This window comes from Grus americana, chromosome 5 (genome assembly GCF_028858705.1).
Source record: "Grus americana isolate bGruAme1 chromosome 5, bGruAme1.mat, whole genome shotgun sequence".
Lineage (NCBI taxonomy): Eukaryota > Metazoa > Chordata > Aves > Gruiformes > Gruidae > Grus > Grus americana.
The window spans coordinates 61,358,361-61,382,770 of NC_072856.1; the positions used below are offsets into that span (position 1 = coordinate 61,358,361).

At 43.7% G+C, this 24,410-nt stretch overlaps 1 protein-coding gene across 1 annotated transcript; it reads left to right on the forward strand.

Moving 5' to 3' along the window:
• Positions 1-9,954: 9,954 nt before the first annotated feature.
• On the forward strand, positions 9,955-23,565 carry CLBA1 (clathrin binding box of aftiphilin containing 1). The gene is made up of 5 exons (XM_054828374.1): positions 9,955-10,173; positions 15,533-15,681; positions 17,201-17,330; positions 19,566-19,679; positions 22,803-23,565. The coding sequence occupies exons 1-5, from the start codon at positions 9,982-9,984 to the stop codon at positions 22,968-22,970; spliced, it is 753 nt and encodes a 250-aa protein (XP_054684349.1). The 5' UTR covers positions 9,955-9,981; the 3' UTR covers positions 22,971-23,565.
• The last annotated feature ends 845 nt before the right edge of the window (positions 23,566-24,410 follow it).

A 24,410-nucleotide genomic window follows, 5' to 3' on the forward strand; every position in this document is an offset into this window, starting at 1 on the left:
TGGCTCACGGGACAAGAGGGTTACCCTCTCTCACCTGCACCGCCAGCTGAGCATGGATCTGAGCCTGCACTACTGATCACACCTGACCGCTACTGAAAGTGGTCAACATGAATGTCATCTTCACCAGCAAACATCCTGAGACTTACAGGGTGGACAGTCGGAGCCCAACCCACCATTTGGGTGTAGAGCGTGGTGTCAGGGAGGCCTGTTCCTCATCCCTGCTGCAAGAGGAGCAGCAGTCAGCCTTGTCACTTGCTTCAATGGCCGTGGGACAAAGCATTCACAGCAAAGCCACAGTGCAGCCCAAGAGCTGCCGGAGCGTAGCAATGGCTCAGCCGCAGCTGCTGCGGGTCACAGAGCTCCCACTGCAATGGCTCTCTGGCCAAGCTGACGTTCCCCTTGCCAGCACTATGTCTGAAGATCATTTTCAACCTGTGGAATCACCTCAGCTCTGTTCTCCTATATTACAGGCTCTGCTCTGCTGCTTTTCTCTTCCCACTTCACTAATGGCCCTTCAAATACTCAGCAGTCCTGCAATGAGATTTTCTAGACATAATTTGCCCCATTGGGGGAGTATGGAAAACAAGATACTGTAACACACACCAATACACGCAGGGTGTGCTGAGGGCCTAGAAAAATTACATTGCGGTCCTCCACAAGGCTTCTGCCTGGAAAACAGCAGCTTGAACCCGATTGTGGCTCAGAAGGACCACTTGCAGCAAATGCTGTCATGATGTGCTGATCCAGATGTGCTTGGCTGTGTGCATTGGCCATCTAATGGCATTGACTTCCGAGTCTCCATTTGGGATTCTCTGCAAAAGGGTGCTTTGTGCTGTTACAGACCTTCATAAAGATGTTGTCAGATGGTCCTTACTTACTCAGTGGAGCTCACATTGCCTGGAACTAAATTTAGCCCTGTGCTTCTATGTTGAAAGATGCTGTATAGAAATGCAAAATTTAAACAAGGCAAAGATCTAAAATATTAAAGTTACCCTACCATATTCAGTCCTGTCCTCTCTATATTCAGAATATTTTTGCCAACCACCCTTTCCGTATAAATTGATTTAAATACAGAAACCTCAATGTTGTTATTTCAGAAGAGAGGACCCAATCTTTTTTCCAATTATAGTTAATGAATCAGTCTCACTGACCATAGGGAGAACACCATCCAGGTGTTAGCTATAAACTCAAAAATCTGAAGTTTTCAAGTCACCTTATTCTGCAAGGTTCTACTCATAAACAGCATATAAAACATCAATAGCTTGTAAGTAGAGAGCAACTGGTGAATAGACAGATGGTCCAGTACATGGTTAAGTGTTTTATAAAATATAATAGCTCAGTAAATTTACTTTTAAAGAACTTTTTTAGTTAACAAAATGCCTTTCCTTGACGTGTTCATATCCATATAACTCATGTCTTTCCCTGACATGTTCATACCCAAATAAATCATTTCTGTATTCAAGCTAATAATAAATTAGTGCTCTCTTATAAAATATTCAAATATGGAAAATTAATATAAAGTGTGACCAAACTTCTCAACATGAACTTTTTAAAAAATAAACTATTGATGTGTCTGTACATCTCAAGTTTATAGTGTGCTGTATTATTAATTTACACAAACCGCGTGCTTTGATGCTGCCTGAATTGAACAGCCTTTTACTGCAACTGTTTCCTTTAATGTAAAATGTGTGTGGCATAATTCCCATCGCTAATTGCGACCTTATGATAATATTCTGCAGAATCCTGCTAACCTCATTTACAATAGCAGAAGCAGCCTAGGCCAGCTGCTAATAGATGCGCGCTAAGCTTTTGCTGGGTTGTTTTTTTTTTTTCTTTACCATAAATAGAAATGAACACAGTCTAAATCTTAAAATGCAAGTTCTTGGGCTCGAGGACAGTCCTTGCATTTGGGGAGAGTTTGGATCTAGACTCAAACTTTGAATTTCCAGGCCAGACATAGTTGCCGCAGCAGAGGTTCCCCGCTTTTACTGCTGATTTGTTTTGCTCTCAGAAATGTGACCTCAGTGATGGAGCAATCTAAACCATTAAACACATGCTGCCCTCTGCCAGCTTTAGCTGTGATAGCGTCGTTAGCAGGAGGAATTGGTTGGGTACTCTCGCCTGCCCTCTTTTGATCTTTTCTGTAAATTATCTGCCCTTATTTTTATGGTGTGAGACACACGGAGCTGGAGAGCAGCCTCCTTTACACACCCAGCTCCTGTTAGCTCTAACCGTGTGGGTTCAAACAGTTTTCTCTTTTCAAAACCAGCTACGTTGTGATCCATTCAGCTGTATTTAGGTTTCCGCTTGCAATACAAAGTGAGGTTGAAGCCTACCTTCTTATTAACTGCCTCAAGGAGACAGCTGAATGAGGCTTAAATGCAGTTCAGATGCCATATGCACACTTCTTAAACATTTGTCGGAGTGTGGTACACACTGTATTTTTAGCTGTGATGGGAAGGGAGACACAAGGCGAGAGCACCTGTAGGATGATCGCAAGGTGGGAGAGAAGGGCTTGTTCCCGCCGACCCTCCAGCCAACAGCCTGCCTGGCCGCTTCGGGCTCACCCGCAGCCCAACACCATCCAGGTACCACAGCTTCGCAAGCTGCCACCTGCCCCCGCGCTGCCCTCATGCCCAGGACACGTATTCGCAGCTCAGCTGGGCTATGAGACACACGTGTCCTAAAGCTGAGTGAGAGGTCCGAGAGAGCACGTTCCCACCTGCCAGGGGTAAGAACAGGCACAGCAAGGGCTCGAAAGGTCAGCTGGCAGTTTACTTCAGCTCCAGAAATTGTCACCTGTTTTATTTGATAGCTAAGCCTCTGCCGGGTGTCTGTACCACAGCCATACTGCTCTACCAGAGTGGTGGCACCATCCGGCAGGAAAGGCAGATGACTGCCTGACCCACATACGCAAAACTCACACAAATTCTGCCTTTTTGCCATTTAATTCCACGGTTTTATTTTCTTGCAAGGACAGCATGTATTTTTCATTCATACTGCAGTGCTACACTTCAAGCAATAAAATGGCATCTTTGCTGATGATTCATTTAATTTCATTTCACAGAGTTCGGGACATGGAGACATCCACCAGGGACTTGGTGTCTTCTTTTGGGGGCAGATAACTTAATCTATCTTTAATTCTGTTTTCCCCTGTGCAAAGTGCAGTGGTGACCACCATTCCACCTGCCTGGGAGACCTTGTGAAGCTCACTTGGAGAATAAAGAAGTGAGATCCTTGTAATTAAGGAGCTACAAAAATGCTAATCATAGAATCATAGAATCATAGAATGGTTTGGGTTGGAAGGGACCTCAAAGCCCATCTAGTTCCAGCCCCCCTGCTGTGGGCAGGGACACCCTCCACCAGACCAGGTTGCCCAAAGCCCCATCCAACCTGGCCTTGAACACTTCCAGGGAGGGGGCATCCACAGCTTCTCTGGGCAACCTGTTCCAGTGCCTCACCACCCTCACAGTAAAGGATTTCTTCCTAACATCTAATCTAAATCGACCCTCCTTCAGCTTAAACCCATTACCCCTTGTCCTGTCACTACACTCCCTGATAAACAGTCCCTCACCAGCTTTCCTGTAGGCCCCTTCAGGTACTGGAAGGGCGCAATTAGATCTCCCCGGAGCCTTCTGATTCAGTGTTCTTTCAAATGCTGCTTGAAGTGGGGACTTGAGTTTTTAAAAAATATTTTTATGCTAATGCTATATTTGATTTTTTTTTTTCCCCTAGAGATTTGTTAAGTGTCAAGTGCTATGGCTTAAAGTTGAAGCACAACACTTCTAATGGAGTGACCGACTTTTCAACAACTTTACTGAACAGCACAGATGAAATTTCCAGGCCAGCTAATTAATACACCGGTACAGCACCAGTCGGGCGTACCTCTAGCAGCTTGACTCTCAGCCAAGAGGATGAAATCCTCCAACCCTCCCCGCACCCACAGCTCACTAACAATAATGGATTTGGGACCTAATCAGGCATTAAAACAGAGGATTAGTGAGCTGCAAACTGCAGCGATCACAACTCAGTTTACAGTGCATGCAGGGAACTGGCAAAAATTACAAGGCACGCTTTCAATAAATTAATGTCTACGTATCTGAAAAACCCATGTAGGCAGCAGAGACTGTTGGACTTACACTCAATGCAGTATACGATGATTTTGAACGATCAGCAGAAAAAGTGACGCACAACAATTGCTTAATAGGAAATCATAATAGAACAAGAAGCAAGTATACGTAGGTGAGTGTGAAGCACCAAATACAGCTTGATCGTGGTACCACATGCTATTGCCATACATTTAAACAACCACCTTTCTGAAGATGTGGGATATGTAGCATCCTTCTACGAGTTCTAGCAGGTCCAGGGAGTGTAGAGCCCACTTTCGCCTGTGCTCAGAAGGGGTACTGTAAAGAGAAGATACGCTCCCAGCTTTTCTGCTTTGACTACACTCAGGGCAAGGAGAGATTTAGGCAGGAGAAGAAAATAGCATTAAGAGAAGCAGGAGTTGGAGGTTTCAGAGCTAGAGAGACGTGTAATTGTCTGCCTTGAGGATCCTTTTCTTGGCCGGATGGATCATGAGAAGCAAAACTTTTAGATGGCCATTGGCTATGCCTACAATAGCAAATAATTTGGTGCAGTTAGACTGTCTCTGTGAGGACTGTACTCACACATCAGTCACTGAAAGGTGCTGAACTCCCTCCTCTTCTGGCTCCAGCTGCAGGATGTGTGTGCAGCAACTTGGTGGCTCTGGAGGGACACACAGTTGCGGGCCATGCCACCTCTCCAGAGCCATTGTTTCTGAGCAGCCGGTCTGGCACATGGAAGGGCCATCAGCCCTGCTGAATGAATGAAGGAGCCGTTCTACCATCTCTGTTTTACACATACAACGTTTGTCGCATGGCTGTGAGGCAAAGTCATCCATACTGGGTCAGGACTGGGCAGGCGTTTTCTGATCATTGCTAATAATTTCATGTAGGGTCTGTGTGAACGATTTCTCTTGCAGCTCATAGCCCCGGGGGAATTGCTTTTAAAGGTGTGCCAGCTCTCCTGGGCAGTCTGGTGGTATTTATCACTTCCCTGTGGATCTGAACCCAAAGGTGTAATTCCATCAGAAGCTTTGTCCCCCCTGCCAAGCAACATGTATAGAAAAGCATTGTGCTTACTGTGTTGGAAACAGGAGTGTGCGTATGGGGGTGCTGATGCCAGTTGTGGTGAGGAGGAGGTAAAAAAGGTATCTTACCCTGGACCCGTGTCAAAGCACTGTCATTTCTCCAGGTTCTCCACTATGGTGACAGAGTCCATGTGAGCAACTGCTGCCACGTTGTGCTTGCATGGTAGGTGCACGTCTGCCATGCTCTCACTGAAGTGTAATGGGACTTTAAGAGGATCACCTTTATTCTTCTGAAATCTGTGGACTATTTCTTACCAGTGCTCTCATACCAAGAGCAGTCATGAGGTTGGCAACCTCCTGCTTAACCTCCTGCTTCTGCCACCAAATGATTCTGCTACCCAGGAAACCTTTGTCCCTCTCACGGAATAACAAGCACTACCACTTCCATAAGGGGCCCAAGTCGCAACTCTCAGGAGGCTAAAGGAAAAAGAGAGCAGTTGGCAAATGGATAGTAAGAAAAAGATCTGATAAAATAAATTTGGGGTTGAGCAAATGGCATTGACAACAGAAGGGAAAGCAGCTGAGGACAGGAAAGGATTTCAAACTAGAGTGTCAGCAGATGATGGAGCAGTGGCAAAGAGTTGAAGGCTGGCAGATGCTGGCAAATAAGAAGGTGCCTATGGCACTTTGTCCCTTACATATAGCACAAGAACCACTTCGGGATCTTGTGGGAGCTCTGAATGGTTTGAGAGTCTTCTTTTGGCACATGTGCTAGGTAACATGCTGGAGGATCTTAAAGCAGTGCAGCCCACACTTTGGAAGACGGTGCTCCCATGAAGTGCCGGAGTGAAATGGCATTTCACTGCCTCTCCCCAAAAGACACCTGGTTTGTGCTCCTCAAAATCACTCGGGGAACCAGACTAGCCATAGAAGCAAATGCGAGCTTTGCTTCAAAACCACACTACCGGGCTAGGCAAAAGCGGTAAAGGCAGCCACTGAACCCAGGGCATATACGTCTCTTGCACATCTAGCTTTTTTGAGAGGTGGGTTACAGCTCCCTTACCTTCCACACCCAGGAGAAGAAGAGAGGGACCTAAAGTATATCTTACTCGTCCTGGCAAAGGATGTTGCCTTTTTTATGGGTAGCTCTTTCTACACTGACAGCCCTTACATGTAGGGGTCCTGGGAAATGGCTTTTCTGTGGTCAGCAGGTAAGCAAGTGGTCTAATACCTTTTTAATGTAGTGTGTAGAGGGGATGAATTACTTCCCCTGCTCAAGAGAACTAACAGCATTGTTGCGTGCACGAAAGAGAGACAAGGGAGAGCTGCCATCTGCTGTTGGAAAGATTCTGGTTCGTCTTTTAGCCCAGGCACTGCTAACTGCTGCAGGTGCCAGTGACTCCCATCCCACTGTTCTAGCAGACAGAGCAATATTTCGTGGGGGGTGTCTGGGAAATCCACACCCGTTGTGCATTGGGGAGAAGTAAAGTTTGCCCTCAAGTGCTGCTGTTCTCATTTCTAACTCAGGAAAAGAATGATGGGTTTTACTGACCTTTCGAACCATCCATACCAACAGCAAAGCAAAGCTGGAAGGTATGGCAAAAAATACTATGCCTCCAGGAAGGAGTTTAATGGAATAATCAACTACATTTTCAAATTTAAGCCATAGCTAGACAATTAAATCAGTGGTTACACCTGATATCTACAAGGTTTTGTGGTTGTTTTTTGGTTGTTTTGTTGTTGTTTTTTGTTGTTTGGGGTTTTTTTCCAAAAAGCTGAGCACTCTCTATTACTATGGAAATGAAAGAATTGCTGATGTCCTACACTTCTACAATCTGGATAGTTAGGGTGAGAAAAAAATTATTAATCATCTATTGAAAAGAAAGCTCATGTAATGAAAAGTCGCTTTGAGCCAAAATTATTTATTGACTTCTGAAAACATGTTTACTCTTACTTTCTAAATGACATTTTAAGCCAGTTTAGCTAAATGTAACTTACTCTTTTTTACAAGACACCCAAAATTTAATACAAATTAAAGAAAATATTTCAGTCATTTTAAAAGCAAGTTAATCTTGTTTAATGCTTCAATTAAAAAAAAAATCACTGAAAATTCTGCATACAAAGGTACTGCTTGTTTATATTTTTTTCCAAGAAAGAAAATGAACAAAGAAAAAAACCATCCATATCACCCTAGTCGTTTACAGGGGAACCACGCAATTCAATAATTCAGGACTAGATCTTTCACAAACAAATAAAAATTCATATTACAGCAGTGTGGTGCTGATTTGCTCTGAAAGTAAATACTTTTCAGTTATTCTGTTGAGTTTTTTCATTGCAAATTGGTATTTTCCCAAAGGATAAAATGAAAAAAAAAAAAATTCTAGAGTATGTGTACTAAACTCAAATAATTTTCCAGCAGGAATGGTGGCAGGAGCAGTAATAGCAGCTGCAGATGAGTGTTCAGTCAATTCAGTTGTTTGCATTGGTGAATTTTTGAGTAGCGAGGTTCTGCTCTAGTAGATGCATACATTTAAGTGTCTAAATACAAGCTTATAGTCCATATTTGAAGCTTTTAGCATAATTACCTTTTAAATAAAGACTGGGTTATTTTTTTTTTTAAATAAAAGTGGTAGTTCAAAAAGAAATTCTAGATTTAATGCAGTAATTATGGGGTAAATCCCATGGCCTGGTATATGTCAGACAACATTGTAAGACTTAGCCCCCAAACGGATAAAATTAATTTTGTCCCCAATATACTTCAGAGGAGAAAACTCTTAATCCAACTGTGATACTGCTTTTAACTTATAGTCAGTCGATGAGAGGGTGTCATTTAAAACACGAATTAAGGATCTCATCGGCAGCGGTCACACTCACACTCAGCTGGGCTGAGTCAAGAGAAGTGAATTCAGAGACAGGCAGGTGAAACCCACTTTGCAGGGCAGCCGTGCTGACTCCTCCTGATTTGAAAACCTGCCCAAAACACACCAGTGCAGATTTTTTTTGGGGTGATTCTGTGGGTTTTCAGCTGCATTTGCCTGAGAGCGGAGGCAGCAGTAGGTACATCCAGCAGATGGTGCAGCCGGTTGCTTGCTCTGCAGGGACTCGGCATTAGCAACTGGTTTTTCCAAGGTGGGTTATAAGGTGTGCTGGAGAGAGAAATAAACACCACCATTATGTGGCAAGTCCTTAATAAAGTTACTGATGTTACCCCGGGAAGAAGGCACGACAGTTTCTTCTGTCCCTACACTGAGGCGTCTAAGGTCCGTGGCAGCTCCTGATGCTCACCAGCTCTCCCACCGCTCCACTTGCACTACCGCAAAGACAGCTTCAACTCAGCAGGGCAAGGGCAAGGACAAGTTTGCAAAACTCACACACCCCTTCCCCTCCGGATGCAAAGCGTGGTATGGAGAGGAGCATCTCAGCCTTTGTGCAGTCTGTTTGTAGCCTTTTCCTTTGAGCAGACAAAGGTGAAAATGTGAAGTCGTGCAAAACGGGCTCAGTGGCTGAAAAAAAAAGCTGAGCTCCCTTCAAAACTGGAAAGAGAGCTGGAACCCCAGAGGTCCCTGCAGCACAAAGTTACTGCAGCACAGGGTGATGACGCTATCCCAGTAAGTGTCAGACGCTTTGGGGTGATTCACAGTCTCGCTGATCTGGTCGGATATCCTCAGAGCTGCAGGCTGCCACAGGATGGCCACGGAGGGTAAGAAAGCAGAAAGAAAACAAATTAAAAAAATCTTTCAGAGACTCTCCAATAAAATTTCTTTGGCTTTGCATCTGGGCATTGTTCCCAAATTCAGCCTCTTGCCCTCAGATAAAGCACTACAGCCTGGAATGAGAGTCAGATGCGTGGGAGGGGAGTGCACGTATCTGTGCCTGAGCTGGAAAACATATGTACTGTAATGCCTAGAAAAAGCTTTTTACTTTGGGCCTTGCTCCAGAAAACCTTTTTCCTTGCTTTTATAAGTGTTCCTGGTGGCTTGGGACCGCCCAGATGTCAAACCCAGCCTTGAGGACAGGGACGCTGGGCAGTTTCCTTCCCTGGGCCACCCAGACACGGGAGCAGCCAGTCCTGGGCACACCATCTCCAGCCCACACCTCTGCTCCTCAAGCGATGATCGAGAAGGGGTGGTTACCCCAGGATGCAGGGTGACATGTGCCCCATGACTGGACCCACAGCTTCTGGCTTTACCTGCTATGAATGGATCAAGTCCCAGCCTCAGCCGGGTAGGGGGGCAACCAAATACCTTGGGGGCAATAGGAGGAAAGGAATAGGAGGTCTGCTGGCTGCCGCTGGCCTATCCCTACCATTTTATCGTGAGGTAATATTACTGGGTGGATTGATTGTTAGGTTTTTTTAAGTCCATATCCTGGAATTTTGTAATTAGTTGAGGGTTTCAGCTATTCTCAAATTAAAAGTGGACACGAACCACCACCATCAAACCATATGCCCTTAGCCTGCTAGATCACAGGAAGATGCTGGAAAAATACTTTTGTTTTTCACCTCATGATTTTAAAATCAATCTCTTTCTGTGGAGCAGGAGCTGGCTTTGGGGTCTAAACCGGTGAGGCCGTTGTAACCCAAGGAAGATGGAGGTGAAGACAACCACAGTGCCCCGGGGTAAGGCCGGAGAACCAGGGAAGTACTTGGCAAACCAGGGAAAAAGGAGAGAACGGGGACTCGGTCAGGGCCGCAGCCAGACTTGGCTGCGGGAGGGCTGAGGCTCCTCCGCCCCTTGCTGCTCCCCGGGGCGGGTGGAGGCCGGGCAGGCTCGCGGGGGATCGGACCCGCCGTCATGGCTGGGCCTGGCGAGCCTCTCCCGCCCGCCGCGGGAGCAGTACCCTGGCCGAGAGCGTCCGGCGGCTCCGCTATGCCCACCACACCTCACAGCGGGCCCCACCCGGCACCCCTAGGCCCCGCCCTCCGGCCGGTAACGACCTCCTCCCCCCCGCCGGCCCCGCAGCCCCGCCTCGGCACACCTAGGCCCCGCCCCTGGCGACCTGCCGGCGCGGCTCGGCCCGGGGCTGTCGCCGGGCGGCGGCGGCGGGGCAGTGGATCGGTGGTAAGGCTGTTTCCTCGGGGTGGCGGGGCCCCGAGCTGTCCCAACGGCCAGCGCCGCTCGGGTGCTCCCCCCGTAGCGGGGATCGCTGAGGCACGGCCGCGGCCCGCCGCTCCTCGGGGCTGTGGGGCGAGGCGGCTCGCCGTGCCCCCCCCCCCCTCCGCCTGCCTCCTCCTCCCCAGCAGCGCGGCTCCCCGCGGCGGGCAGGTGCCGGTGCCCGTGCCCGGTCACCGCCGGGGGCTCGGGCTGGCCGGGCCGGCGGTGGGAAGCACGGGTGGAGGAGCCGCTTCCCTCGGGGCAAGCGCCGGCGGCTCCGGGTCGGGCTCTCGGCTGCCGCCCCCCGGGGCAAGGGGGGCGTCCCGGGGCAGGTCCCGGTAGTGGGCAGCCCAGCCGTGTCCCGGCCGGCCCCTCCGAGCCGGGGTCCCGCCGCTCCCGCGGTGTGTGCCCGGCCGGCCCGGTGCCACCTCCGAGGTGAACCTGGGGGAAAAAACTCTAAGATTTGTTCTGTTAAGCACAGAAAATACCTAATAGCGGCCAGTGTTCAGAAGTGGTTTTAGTGTAGCTCCTAACCCGCCGCTCAAAACAGCTTGTCGGTCGGAAAAATGCTCGAGGAGACATGATTAATTTAAAATGATAAATGCAGTTTTGCCTGTATCATTTACAGATGCCAAACTGAACTTATTAAATCTGTCTTAATTGCTTAAATAGTTGGAAGCACCATATTTTTCACAGGATTAAACGGCCAGTTCCCATGTTGCTGCAAATCGCATTCACCTCTCCAGTAATCTTTTGGACAGGGAAAGCCCATGGAAACAAAAAGGGCACTGTTAGAGCATGCATGAGATGGATGAAATAGTTATAGAAAATATTTAAGAAGTGTTGGATATTGTCTGTAACTACTTCGGTTTGTGTCCTGTGTACTCAATCAGTACTCAATGTCCAACAAGGTCTGTTAAGTGTTCTCTGACTGTCGTTCGCTAATTTAATGACACGCTCATGGTGTGGGCAGATAGTTAAATGTAAATTTTAAACCATTTTGCCTATGGCAAGGCAATTTTCAGTTGTATAATACTGGAATGTGTTTCTTTTAACCTGAGCATTCTTTCTTATACCTTATCAGCTATCTTTCTTAATTCCTACAGAGCCCTTATCACAGAAGTGTTTATGTATCATTCTTTCTTTGCAGGCTAATATCCTACCCAGAAAGTGAGGTTGAATAACATGCACATGCTGATTACTGGAGGAGAGGCTGAAGGACATCCTGTTTTCATTTAGCAGTGTTGTTATTCTTTAGGGTGAAATGAAGAATTTGATTCTGTTTTGGAAATATTCAGATTTCTAATGCAACTGAACTTCGGTAGCCTTTTTTGCAGTACAGATTTCAACAAATGAATTTTTCTTAAAGATGCAGAACCTGTGACTAGTAGAAAGTCTTACCAACACAGACACATCTCACCGGATGTCTCTGAAAGACCTAGCAGTTGAAATAGGTGGTATGTGTCTCCATGAAATTGACTGTAACTTGAATGAAAGGACAAATAATGAAGAAATTAGTAATCTTGAAGTAATGCAGCAAAGCCTCCGGGCAGTGAATGGCAGAGGAGGAAGTTGTGAGGGATGTTCTGAGAGCAGTTACAGTACCTCAGAATCCAGCAGTTCCTGGGGTGACTTTGAAGGCTTCAGGGAGTCCTCAGACAAATCAGAGAGATTCAGTCATGATCTTGAGGTTTTGGTAAAGTCAACAAAAACTCGGAGAGGTGATAGGGACGTAAGCAGCGGGCATTGTAACGCTTCTGCTGGTCACTTTTGTTCTGAGTCATCTCTACACAGTGGGATACAGGAGGCTCCGAGCTCTCTAAATGAGGTATGTGTTAATAGTAAACCGAAGACTAGAAATGTTTGTGTTACTGCTTCCTACAGCTCAAGACTTGTATCTGAATATCTTCTCTATAGAGGATAATGCTGTACAGAGAGAGAAACTGTCAAGCTGCTTTGCAGCTAGCTCAAGTGGAACAAAAGCAACTTCTTTACAGTGTTTGACAAATACTTAAGTTATCCTGCTGGAGAGCTTTAAAGAATGTAATGCGTTACTTTGCTTCTAGGCACTAGGAGTAAGTAAGCACGTAGAAACGATGAACCTTGCCCTGAAGCACATGCAAGTTAAGAGCTAGACAAGAATGAGCATAGGAAACAAAAAGTGGGGATGGTGTATAATAAAAACAGAGTGGACAAAAATTCGATGAGTTGCCTGCAAGTTTATTGAAGTAAATCAACATAACATTGAGTTAGAAATTGAAAAACAACAAAAAAACACTTTGTTATTTAATATACTGCCTGAATAATCCAACAGTCTTTCTGGAATTTTACACTGATTGTGGGTGGAAGTTAATGACTCAAATGAATATAAATAATTTAATATAATGTATTTTTTAAGATAGGATGTTACCTTCTCTCATAGAATGTTAGAAGTAATATTCTGAATAAATAATATAATGTGTCCTTATCAGCACAAGAAAAGGTTCCGATTAAGGGCTATACCTTGTTGCAATTAATGTGTTTCCATGTTTACCAAACATGCATCACCAAAGCAAAGTAACAAAAGGAAAATAAGAATGTAAAAATACAAAACGAAATGGCCTCATTCTTACTACTTTTATCCTAATTAAAACATTTGAGAAAAAAAAAAGAGAGCAATCGACTAAGACTTCCATGGGGTTAATCAGTAGCAGCAATAGCTTACTGCTTGTAGTCTGTTAGATGAGTTTTAGTATGCGTAGGGAACTGAGGGATTTCTGGAGACAGGCTTTCTTGCCTTTGTCTGGGAACTTTGCCTGTTGCAGAGGTATTACTAGGGAAAGCACAAAGACGCGTGTTGGGATCAGCTGTCCGGCACCGACAGAGTGGAGATCACAAGATACTTGGTTATTGGTATGCATAAACAGAATTTAATTTGTTTGTAATGCTGGAAATTGGGGACAAGAAGTCTTATGTTGAAAAAACAGTATGTAATGTCTGGAGCTGAAATAGAATATAGCAGATTGTTTGGTTTCTTTCCAAAAGTGGTCCATCTTAATCTTACTGAAGCCTTTGCTTTATTTTTGCATTTATTAAAGGCAAAAGGAAACGTCCAGTCCAAGCTAAATAAGTTAACCATGCCTGGAGTTTCAAGTTGTCTTTTCTTGTCTCAGGGTAGAGAAACAGCTGCAGAGCTGTTGGAGATTCTCTGGGTGTAGAATATACGTGTAGCTTGTCCTTTATCCCTGTGCTTTCTGTATGGTTTGTTTGAGATCATAAACTCTTCAGGTCGGGGGTCTGTCTTCTGTATGGTCAACAGAAAAAAACTCCAGGTGGGTTGGAAGGGACCTCTAGAGATCATCACAGGTCTGACCTTCAGTATCTAATGCTTCAGTTAATTAAACAATGTCGGTCTGGAACAGAATCATGTATTTTAAGATGAAAACTATCACTAATTTCCTTGCAGTAGCTGGATATTTTGCCTGCATGATTGAATAACTTTTTTCGTGTGTTCTTTAAATACTGGCCTTTGTGAGAGGGACTAGTGCGCTTGCTTCAGCACTGGAGTGTTCTGATTTAATAGGATATAGAGGATTTAGTCAAAAAGTATGGATGTGAAATTTATGCATTCATATTTTTATAATTAGTACAAAGCTACAAGTAAATGGAAATATACCCAACTTTTGTTTTAGAAACACCCACTGAAGTAGACAGTAATAAAGGTAATAAAAAAAAAATCTTGCTTTTTTCATCTGGCATGGCTAAACTATAAGCCAGTGACTCATACTCATGTCAGAGTAACATCACAGGAGATTTGAAAAATAAGGCAGACCTGTGCTTCCCCCCACTCACGCTGCTGTGGCTGTAATCTCCCTCCACCCCAAGGCCAAGAGCAGCTGCTTGACTTTTCCTTACCTCCCATCCCATTTAGGTTTTGGTACCTACCTGGAAGCTTGTTTTGGTTTTTTTCCTTGACTGTGACTCTCCATGTATGCTACAGCAAGTGTGCTTTCACAGAATTCTGCTTCCCAGACATCTTTCTCTTCCGTATAGTATCCCTAGTTGTAAGTTAAGTCTACTGTAATAATTTACAAATTGATTTAAAGTATTCTGACCCTTTGGGCAAGATTCAAAAGATTTTACCCAGGAGTTTTTGAATGCCCCGGCTGTCACCCCTCAGGACAGGCAGTTTCGCAAGGCCTTACTTCAGGAGGGGGCAGCCTGGGGCACAAATTCTATTTCTAGAAGCATCCTCAGAAGTACAGAAGCCTTCTACCAGCTCTGTTGATTTTGCCCACTCATCATTAGATTAAATCCGTACTCTCTCAGTATTCACTGCACTTGTCTGAGTTCAGTATAATGAAACTGTGGAAATATCTCTATTTCAGCTGTTTGAGTTACAATTACACGGAACTGTCAAAATGCAGAGTATCCATACTTATGTTTTTCAGATTAAGTTGTTGATTGCTAGGCAAAGAAAAACAGTCTGGTTTCATTCCCTAGTTTTCACACAACATTGCTGCTCCTGGGTTGCATTCCCTCTGCAGGGTGTTGAAGTCAATTAATTGCCTTGATTTAGAAAACTGCAGTAGCTCCTTCTTTGAAGGAGTAAAAGGACAAAGCTTCTGGACCAGATGGCATGATAACGTCCCTTTAGGATAGGATGTAAATTATACACATTTTTCCTTGTATATGTATTTCTTAGTTTTCAGATAACCCTGTTACTTCCAGTAGGCCTGTTGGGATCACTCATGTGGCTATGTTCAGTCCTCCAAACCTCCTTCTCATTACTGCCGGAGGAGGAACAAGTATGTCAATCTTGCTCTGATTTTTAATATAGGCTGGAAAAAGTTTGGTGCAAATGCAAGAATGTAGAGACATACCCCAGTTTTTATGCAGACTTACACAGTGCAAGTATTTATTGGTAACTATAGCATTTAGTAGTTGTGTTACATTTGGCTGAATTGAGTGTGTTCAAATATGAAGTTAGCAAAACAAGCTTTTGAATTGATGTATACATCAGTTTTGACCTGGACTGAATTAGCCGAGCAGATGAAGGAGTCTTGAGTGCTAATAGGCAAACCGGGCTATAACTTAGTAGCTGGGAAGCTAGAGGCTGAGGTTCATCAGAAACTCTTGCACTCTTGCTTCTCCTTCTCTAATTCTAAGTAAATACTCAAAACACTGAACTATGGGCTCAGTCCCTCTGTGCCATTAATATTAATACAAATTTTAAAAATCAATCAATAATACAATCTCTAGAAACATCGTAGACTTTGGACTAGGTCCTTCATGAACTGTGGGGATGGCCTGTATAACATATGTAATAAAACTCTGTTTTTCCTAGGCAAACCACAGCTATGAGGATATATTTAAGGTGGGCTTTCCAGAAGTCTTTGTATCACAGTCCAGAGAGAACATAAGAAGCTTAGATCAAGTACTTGATACAAATAACGAAGATGTTGGGAATCCTGAATGTGTGAAGAATCAACTTTGGTAATGAGTTTAGATGAACAGTTTTTAAAGAAAAAAAAAAAAAATAGAAGTTCCTCAGCAATTACACTGTTTATTTCATAATTTAAAAATCAGTGGTACTTGCAGGTGAACTTAAAAATCTTTTTAATCACTATGCTCTTCAGCACATAAATCTTACCAATTTTGTATTGTGTTGTTAAAGGAAATGGATTGTGTTTTAGCCATTGGAAAACAAGGAAGAGAATATATCAAAATTACAAATTCCTGCTTAGGGGTTTTCCTGCTGTTGGTGTGCCTTCTTATGACTAAGCCTCTGGAATGCCAGAACACCCATTAGGCAGCCTGTTCTTCCTGTTCGCTTGTCCTTTCTTTACGACACATCCGACTTACTTCTCCACCATCTGAGGCAGGAGCATTGCTGCTGCTTCTGTTGAAAACCCACTCACTTTATTTTTTTCTCCTTCTCCAGTTTTCCCAGGTGGCAACTTCTTCTCATGGTTAACCAGATGTGCTTCAGAATCTGTGGTGCATCTGACTTCTTTCCTGGAGTTTATTAATAAAAATTAGTATCATTAAATTAGCTTTCTCTTAAGACACCTGGAATGCTTTGAGATTTGTTACATGTTTTTGAAGGATCAGCAGCTTCTGAGCAGTATTGTAGTTACTGAACAGTATTGTAGTTATTTTTGCATACATCTGAGGGTTTGTATTTAGAAAGCTAGGTCAGACCATAGTTTGGATATGTCCTAAGAATCACAAGAAATGTTAAAACATTTAATGTGGGCATCCTTTTGGCAGGTTCCTTGTATATGCACTATATTTTAATCAGCTTCAAACTTGTGGAGAAATAGGATATATATGTAAAAGGGACTGCAGTATTATAACAGAGTAGAAACTACAGACAAAAAAGCCCTGATGTACTGTAGTGACTAAGATCAACGATAATAGCATCCTGTACTAAGCAAGAAACATCTGGATTTATATAGAAGAATGAATGCCATGTAAGAACCCAAAGCAGTATGTAGAGGGAACTCTTAATTCTTCACTGTTTCAGCAGTGTGTGCCTTTGGCTTGTGCTGTTGTACCTGCGTGTCCAGAGCAGATGCAGGTCACCCACGTGTGCTGCACCACAGGCTGCTGCAGTGGAGAAGCATGACTGATAGGAAGGAGAAAGGTTTGAGAGACAGAAAATGCAAAGTGCAGAATTAATAGGGCTGCACTCTACCCACATTCCACAGAAGCAATTGAATAATGCAAGTTGTTGGCATATAACAGTCTCCAAAATATACTTCTAATGCACTTCTTATCTGAGAAGCCCAAACATACAGTTATGTTGGCTTACTGTTTCCGTTAATTGTCATGCAAGCTTATTAGTACGTTGGGCTGATAGTCTGAACGAATGTAGAAAGAGTTTTAAGATAAGTTGCTTTTTATACTAAGGTAGACTAGTACACGACTGTATGTAGTGAAGATAACTAAGTTATATACGTTCACTGGAAACTAACACCTTCTAACCTCAAAATTGTGTTTTCTTTCCTAGCATTGATTCTGGAAACATATGGAGAACACTTAGAGACTTTGATAATACCGCCAGCTTAAGACATCCCTGGAGTAAATCTCATTGCCAAGAAAACCTCTTGAGTGTTCTTGGAATAGATGCAAATGAAAAGGTAATTGAACAACGGTTTGCTAGTGCGCCAGCATAAACACTTGGTTACGAAACTGATTTTCTGTGAGCTATACGTGCAGATGCATGAGGAACTAGATCTGGGTGAGTCATAAGGTTTTTTACAAGAGAGCCTTTTAAAATGACAGTCAAGTGTTTTCTCATCATTATATGTAACTAACTATGAAATTGTGCAGGATCAAGTTTTGATCATCTTTACATTGAAGTTTCCACTATGGAGCGCCCTGTTGTTAGGTGGTACATTCAGCTCTACTATAGATGTAGAATTAGCTTTCAGATGTGTGTGCGGTGAGGTAATTTTCTTTTTTGCTGAGAGTATGAGAAAATTGCTAGCATCTAATATCTTTCCATTAAGTGAAAATCAGATTTGAATCAGAGAGGCTGTTAAAGTAATTACTGAATTTTTTTACTGTATACGAACTTAAAGTGTGTTCCGCTTCCCTTTTCCTCAGATTATTCTGTTTTTGCAAGGCTTGAGGGAGAGTATGTTTTAAATTGAATCGAGACCAAACCAACAGTATTGAAAGATCTCCAAAAGACATGTCTCTGTTTAATCTCTTGTTTTGAGAAGATAAAGGTATCAGAGATGGTTTAGTACTCAGCCTAGTTATTTAGTTAGGATAAATTAGTCACATGTGGTTTTCAGAAGTAACTGTTTCATTTGAAAATTTGATTGCTAAAGCATGGGGGGGGTACTGCATTCAATTTTGATTTTATGGACATATTTGACCTTTCATGTAAGTTATATACAAACAGAACAACAGGTATAGGAAGGTATTCTGCACTTGAAAGTCACTTTTATAGAACTGTCACTTAAGAGGAGAGAATGGGAGACATTTCTCCAACATAGTTAAACTCCCCTTCTGTTCCTTTCTTCCCACAGATACATCAACATTAAATCAATGCCCAGGTAGCTTAAACTTATGTCGTTACTTCTTTTCTGCTACTGGAAAATTGTATTGCTTTTAACAGTACCTATGAAGGTGTATTTCTCAGCTATTTTCTGGTGTAGATTAAGGTTAATTTTAATTGGAAATGGCTTTTTTATTTATTTAAGTCACAATTAGATTTATGTGTGTAGAACTTGTTCTGGTGTAAAATTGTTTTAATGCAGGGGAGGTGGGCACATGATAAATCAAAATACAGCTTCAGAAAGTAAAATTTAGTGGTTATTGTTATTTGAAGGTGTGGTGGGTTGACCTTGGCTGGAGGTCAGGTGCCCCCCAAAGCCACTCTATCACTCCCCCTCCTCAACTGGACAGGGGAGAGAAAATATAGTGAAAGGCTCCTGGGTCGAGATAGGGACAGGGAGAGATAATTCACTAATTACCATCATGGGCAAAACAAACTCAAAAAAAAAAATCGTTTGATAATAAATTAGATGAAACAGGGTAGAGCAATGAGAAATAAAACCAAATCTTAAACCACCTCTCCCCACCCCTCCCTTCTTCCCAGGCTCAACTTCACACCTGATTTTCTACCTTCTCCCCCCCCCAGCAGCACAGGGGGATGGGGAATGGGGGTTGTGGTCAGTTCATCACACGGTGTCTCTGCTGCTCCTTCCTGCTCAGGGGGAGGACTCCTCACACTCTGCCCCTGCTCCAGCGTGGGGTCCCTCCCACAGGAGACAGTCCTCCATGAACTTCTCCAACGTGAGTCCTTCCTAAGGGCTGCAGTTCTTCACAAACTGCTCCAGCATGGGTCCCTTCCACGGGGTGCAGTCCTTCAGGAGCAGACTGCTCCAGTGTGGGTCCCCCACAGGCTGCAGGTGGAATCTCTGCTCCCTATCATCAACCTCTATGGGCTGCAGGGGAACAGCCTGCCTCACCATGGTCTTCTGCTCCAGCACCTGGGGCACCTCCTGCCCCTCCTTCTTCCCTGACCTTGGTGTCTGCAAAGTTCCTCACATTTCACTCTGGCTGCAAAAACTGCTGCTTCTTTTTTTCTTTTTCCTTCTTAAGTCTGTTACCCCAGAGGTGCTACCACCATCGCTGATGGGCTTGGCCTTGGCCTTGGCCAGCAGCGGGTCTGTCTTGGAGCTGGCTGGCCTTGGCTCTGTTGGATAAAGGGGAAGCTTCTCGCAGAAGCCACCCCTGCAGCCCCCCTGCCACCAAAACCTTGCCACGCAAACCCAAACCAGAAGGAAATGTCTCTCTAGGTTATGTTCTTTGAGATCAGATAGAAATTCATGAAGAAAATGTAAATTATGTTTTATTAGGACTTTTTGGAGAGCCAGGATGACATTTTTGAGGAATCAAATGTTAAAGATAATGAAGACTTCAGATTTGATGGATTCAATATTAATGACTGCAAAGCACTGATCCAGACCAAGGTAAGAATTGCTCTGAAAGCAAGGGCTTCAGGGAACTACAGAGTGTCTTTTACATGCTCCTCATGCTGTAGTCAGCTGTTCTAGCATATGTCATAGAATCATAGCATATTTTGGGTTGGAAAGAACCACAGAGATCATCTAGTTCTAACCCCCGCTGCCGTGGGCAGGAACACCCTCCACTAGACCAGGTTGCCCAAAGCCCCATCTAACCTGGCCTTGAACACTTCCAGGGAGGGGGCCTCCACAGCTTCTCTGGGCAACCTGTTCCAGTGCCTCACCAGCCTCACAGGAAAGAATTTCTTCGTAATGTCTAATCTAAATCTACCCTCTTTTAGTTTAAACATGTTACCCCTTGTCCTGTCACCACACTCCCTGATAAACAGTCCCTCTCCAGCTTTCCTGTAGGCCCCTTTAGGTACTGGAAGACTGCAATTAGGTCTCCCTGGAGCCTTGTCTTCTCCAGGCTGAACAACCTTAACTCTCTCAGCCTGTCCTCATAGGAGAGGTGCTCCAGACCTTTGATAATCTTCGTGGCCTCCTCTGGACTCGCTCCAACAGCTCCATGTCCTTCTTATGTTGGGGCCCCCAGAGCTGGATGCAGTACTGCAGGTGGGGTGTCATGAGAGTGGAGTAGAGGGGCAGAATCACCTCCCTCAACTTGGTGGTCACGCTTCTTTTGATGCAGCCCAGGACACGGTTGGCTTTCTGGGCTGCAAGTGACATTGCCAGCTCATGTTGAGCTTTTCATCAATCAGCACCCCCAAGTCTTTCTCCTCAGGGCTGCTCTTAATCCATTCCCTGCCCAGCCTGTGCTTGGGATTGCCCTGACCCATGTGCAGGACCTTGCACTTGGCCTTGTTGAACTCCATGCAGTTCACATGGGCCCACTTCTCAAGCCTGTCAAGGTCCCTCTGGATGGCATCCCTTCCCTCCGGCGTGTTGACCACACCACACAGCTTGGTGTTGTCAGCAAACTTGCTGAGGGTGCACTCAATCCCACTGTCCATGTTGCCAACAAAGATGTTAAACAGTGCCGGTCCCAATACCAACCCCTGAGAAACACCACTCGTCACTGTTCTCCACTTGGACATTGAGCTGCTGACCACAACTCTTTGAGAGCAACCATCCAGCCAATTCCTTATCCACTGAGTGGTCCATCTGTCAAATCCCATGTGTCTCTAATGGAGGATGTCGCGTGGGACAGTGTCAAATGCTTTGCACAAGTCCAGGTAGATGACATCTGTCACTCTTCCCTTATCTGTCACTGTCCTGCTCTACCAACGCTGTAACCCTGCTCCATGATGCTGTAATCTGCTCCATGATCTTGCTGGGCACAGAGGTGAGACTGACTGGTCTATAGGTCCCTGGGTCTTCCTTTTCTCCCTTTTTAAAAATGAAGGTTATGTTTCCCCTTTTCCAGTCAGTGGGAACTTCACCAGACTTCCACGACTTCTCAAATATGATGGAGAGTGGCTTAGCCACTTCATCCGCCAGTTCCCTCAGGACACATGGATGCATCTCATCAGGTCCCATGGCCTTGTGCACCTTCAGGTTCCTTAGATATTCTCAAACCTGATCTTCTTCTACAGTGGGTGGTTCTTCATTCTTCCAGTCCCTGCCTTTGATTTCTGTGACCTGGGCAGTGTGGCTTGAGCACTTGCTGGTGAAGACCGAGGCAAAGAAGTCATTGAGTACTTCAGCCTTCTCCATATCCTGGGTAACCAGGTCGCCTGTTTCATTCTGGAGGGGACCCACATTTTCCCTCATCTTCCTTCTATCACTGACATACCCACAGAAACTTTTCTTCTTGTCCTTAACATTCCTGGCCAGATTTAATTTTATCTGTCCTCATGTAATTATTTGGATGCAGAGTTGTGTTTTGCTCTTTGAAACCTATCTGACAGCTTTAGAAAGGGTACAATATAATGTACCAAATGCAAAGAACAGCAATATATAAAATGTAGTCAGGATGCTCTGATGACAAAGGAAGATTAGCGTGTCTGTAGAAAGATCAACACGTCCATCACCAAGAATGATGATTTTAACTCCCTCCTGACATCTATGGGAAGGGAGACGTTAGAAGCAAAGCTGGTAATAGAAGAAATTGCATTCAGACTTGCATTTCATATATTCAGAATGAGTCAGGTTTGGTTTGCTCACTTGAGGAGAAAACAGGAACTGCTTAAGGAGGAAGGCAGAATTGATGTTATAATTTTTGAGATTTGAGAATGTTACTGTTTTTAAGCTGTGTTACAAAACATAGAGAAATGAAATTGAAATACTTTGTTGTTAGTGCATTTATGTCTGTGGTCAAACCGACCTTAATAAGCTCTGTTTCTTTCTTGCTAAAGCAATGGAAGTCAGAAAGAAAATTCTGTCTTCTCCATTGCTTTAAAAAAAAAAAAATCAGTCACATTGTGTTTTTAACAAACTATTTTGGATTAATGTTCTTAACCCAAGGTCCCTTCCTCAGTGGAGAATAAACTTGAGCAATGGTTGTTGCTGTGGAGATGCATAGTTTGAGGCACGCTTTCCTTGCTCTGTTTTATTCTGTTTACTGCATTGGACAATGAAGATGTATACTGTTCTGGGAACCTTGTACGTAAGAGATGTTAGACTGGAGAATTCAGAAAGAAAACCAAAAGAGACTGTCCAGCTTGTTCCTTCATAATTCAGTTCTGCTTCCTTCAATGAGTACATGAGGGTGAGATCGCAGTAGCTGACACATACTTGGAAATGTGTAAAATACGGACAAGGTTTAGGCAAAGGAGAAGTGGTTCAGGTCAGTGAAGAAGGAGTAAAAGTAAAAAGAATCATGATCCAAAGTTAAGGTAAATGGACAGTATTTTTCTGGAGCAGCCTCTGAAGGGAAGGAACAAACCCAGCAGCTTTTGGTGTCTCAAAGTAAGGCTCATTAGGAAATGTATGTTGCCATTTCTAATTTTAAGTAAGTTAAATCATATAGTGGGATGTTTTCAATGGATCTTCCTAGTTATGTCCTTTTTTTCTTCTTATGCTAATTTTATTTTTATGAAAACTGTATAAAAATTAGATTCAAATATGCAAAGTGATTAACTTACTGTAGGATGGAAAAAATTAACTTAGTTTTTCTTTTTCACTCAGCTTTCTGTATCACCGGATTCCAGACATGGTCATCTTTTTACCTGTAACCTCTTTTTGAAAACCACGTCGTCAAATGGAAACATGCAATATATAACAATCCCAAGGAAAAAGCACATTTTTGCTACACAAAACCTAAAAATGAAATTTTTCAGTAGTGATGTTTGTTGAACCAAATGCACTTTTTAATCTTTTTTGTTTTTTCTTTTTGAACTGAATGCAGTTTACCTTCATTTTGTTACTGGCTTGGTACTATAGAGCACATATGTTCTTTAGGGAAGTGACATATTACTGTATATGAGGTACCTAAAGCCACATTATTAGAAGATATTTATCCTATTTAGTTGTGAAGTCAAAGGTGTAATTTTGTCCTGCAAAGTTTTGCTGCAGAGCGGTGTCTCTTGCAGTAAATCCAGCTGCAATCACACTTTAACGATGCTCTGGTGGACTACTCTCGTGAACTACCGACCTCTCAGGCCTTAATGCCTCTTCAATCAAAACCCTTGTTTCCCTGCCAAAATCCTGCTCCTCAGGTGTGGTGTAACCTGTGCCTTGTCACCATCTCCGGCTTGGATCAGCTGAGATCTGTTACTTTGCCACTGCTGACCCTGACAAGAGGAGCCTTCTACATCTGGTGGCTTCCGCTGGGCTGTAGGAAAATAAACCTCTTTTAATTTAAAGCCTACTGTGGTAATACGGGTAGAGTCAGTGAAATGTTTTGTTCTGGCGTTGGTTTCTAACTGAAATAAATCACCTCTCTGAAGCTGATTTTAGCAGGACTTCTTGGATTCATTTGGCTACCAAACACTTACACCAGGCATAACCGTGCGTGTTCAAGCTCAGTAGCGCTGTAGTTCAGGATGTGTGCTGCACAGTGCTGTAACTCGCTGCCCTTCGCTTCACTCTCCTTCACATCATCCATGGCGCTTCCCTGCCAACTGCAACAGCTTTGTTTATTCACTGGCAATAACTTTTAAGCAAGTTACTAATCTATTTACTGCTTTGCCATTCTGAATATGGCTCTTTATTTTAAAGAGTTGCTAAGCCCTGCAACTGCCATTTTATGTGTTAAAAGCAGGGAACACGCTTGGATATTCCAAAACTACATCAGTTAATTTAATGATGTGCCTATTCTGTTCTTCAAATTAAGACTACTTATAAAAGCACTGGCAGACTCCAACCCTTAATCTAGTTAACTGTTCAGCAGCAAAATTACAATTGTTGTAATAACTCAGAACTTTAGTAACATTTATGATACCTCAGTGCTATTACATGGGCTGAGCTGTGTGTTGGTTACTCAGTAAATGGAAACAGGCCACTTGGAAAGGTGGTGTCTGAAAGTGGCTCAGCAGCTTCCCTGGCCCTGGAGGGACACTGAAAACTCCCCGGGGATACAAGAGCAGGGTTAACTTTTACACTTCACACTGGATTTGAATTCATTTTCAATTTCCCTTTTAAGTCTTTCAGAGCACTTGAATATGCATTAAACAGGTTGCAGTCATAAATTCACAAAATAGTAAATTGCCAATAAATGATGACAGGATAGTTGAGGTTGGTAATAAACATTATTGAAATAAATTTTAAGACTAAAATGCCATTGTTGTGCTTTCG

Excerpts from the sequence above, each read along its gene's own strand:
- CLBA1 (XM_054828374.1), top strand. The coding sequence starts at position 9,982 with ATGCCCACCACACCTCACAGCGGGCCCCACCCGGCACCCCTAGGCCCC. Across the intron at positions 10,174-15,532 it reads GGCGGGGCAGTGGATCGGTG|GCAAACCACAGCTATGAGGA; the intron begins GTAAGGCTGTTT and ends TGTTTTTCCTAG. Across the intron at positions 15,682-17,200 it reads TGTGTGAAGAATCAACTTTG|CATTGATTCTGGAAACATAT; the intron begins GTAATGAGTTTA and ends TTTCTTTCCTAG.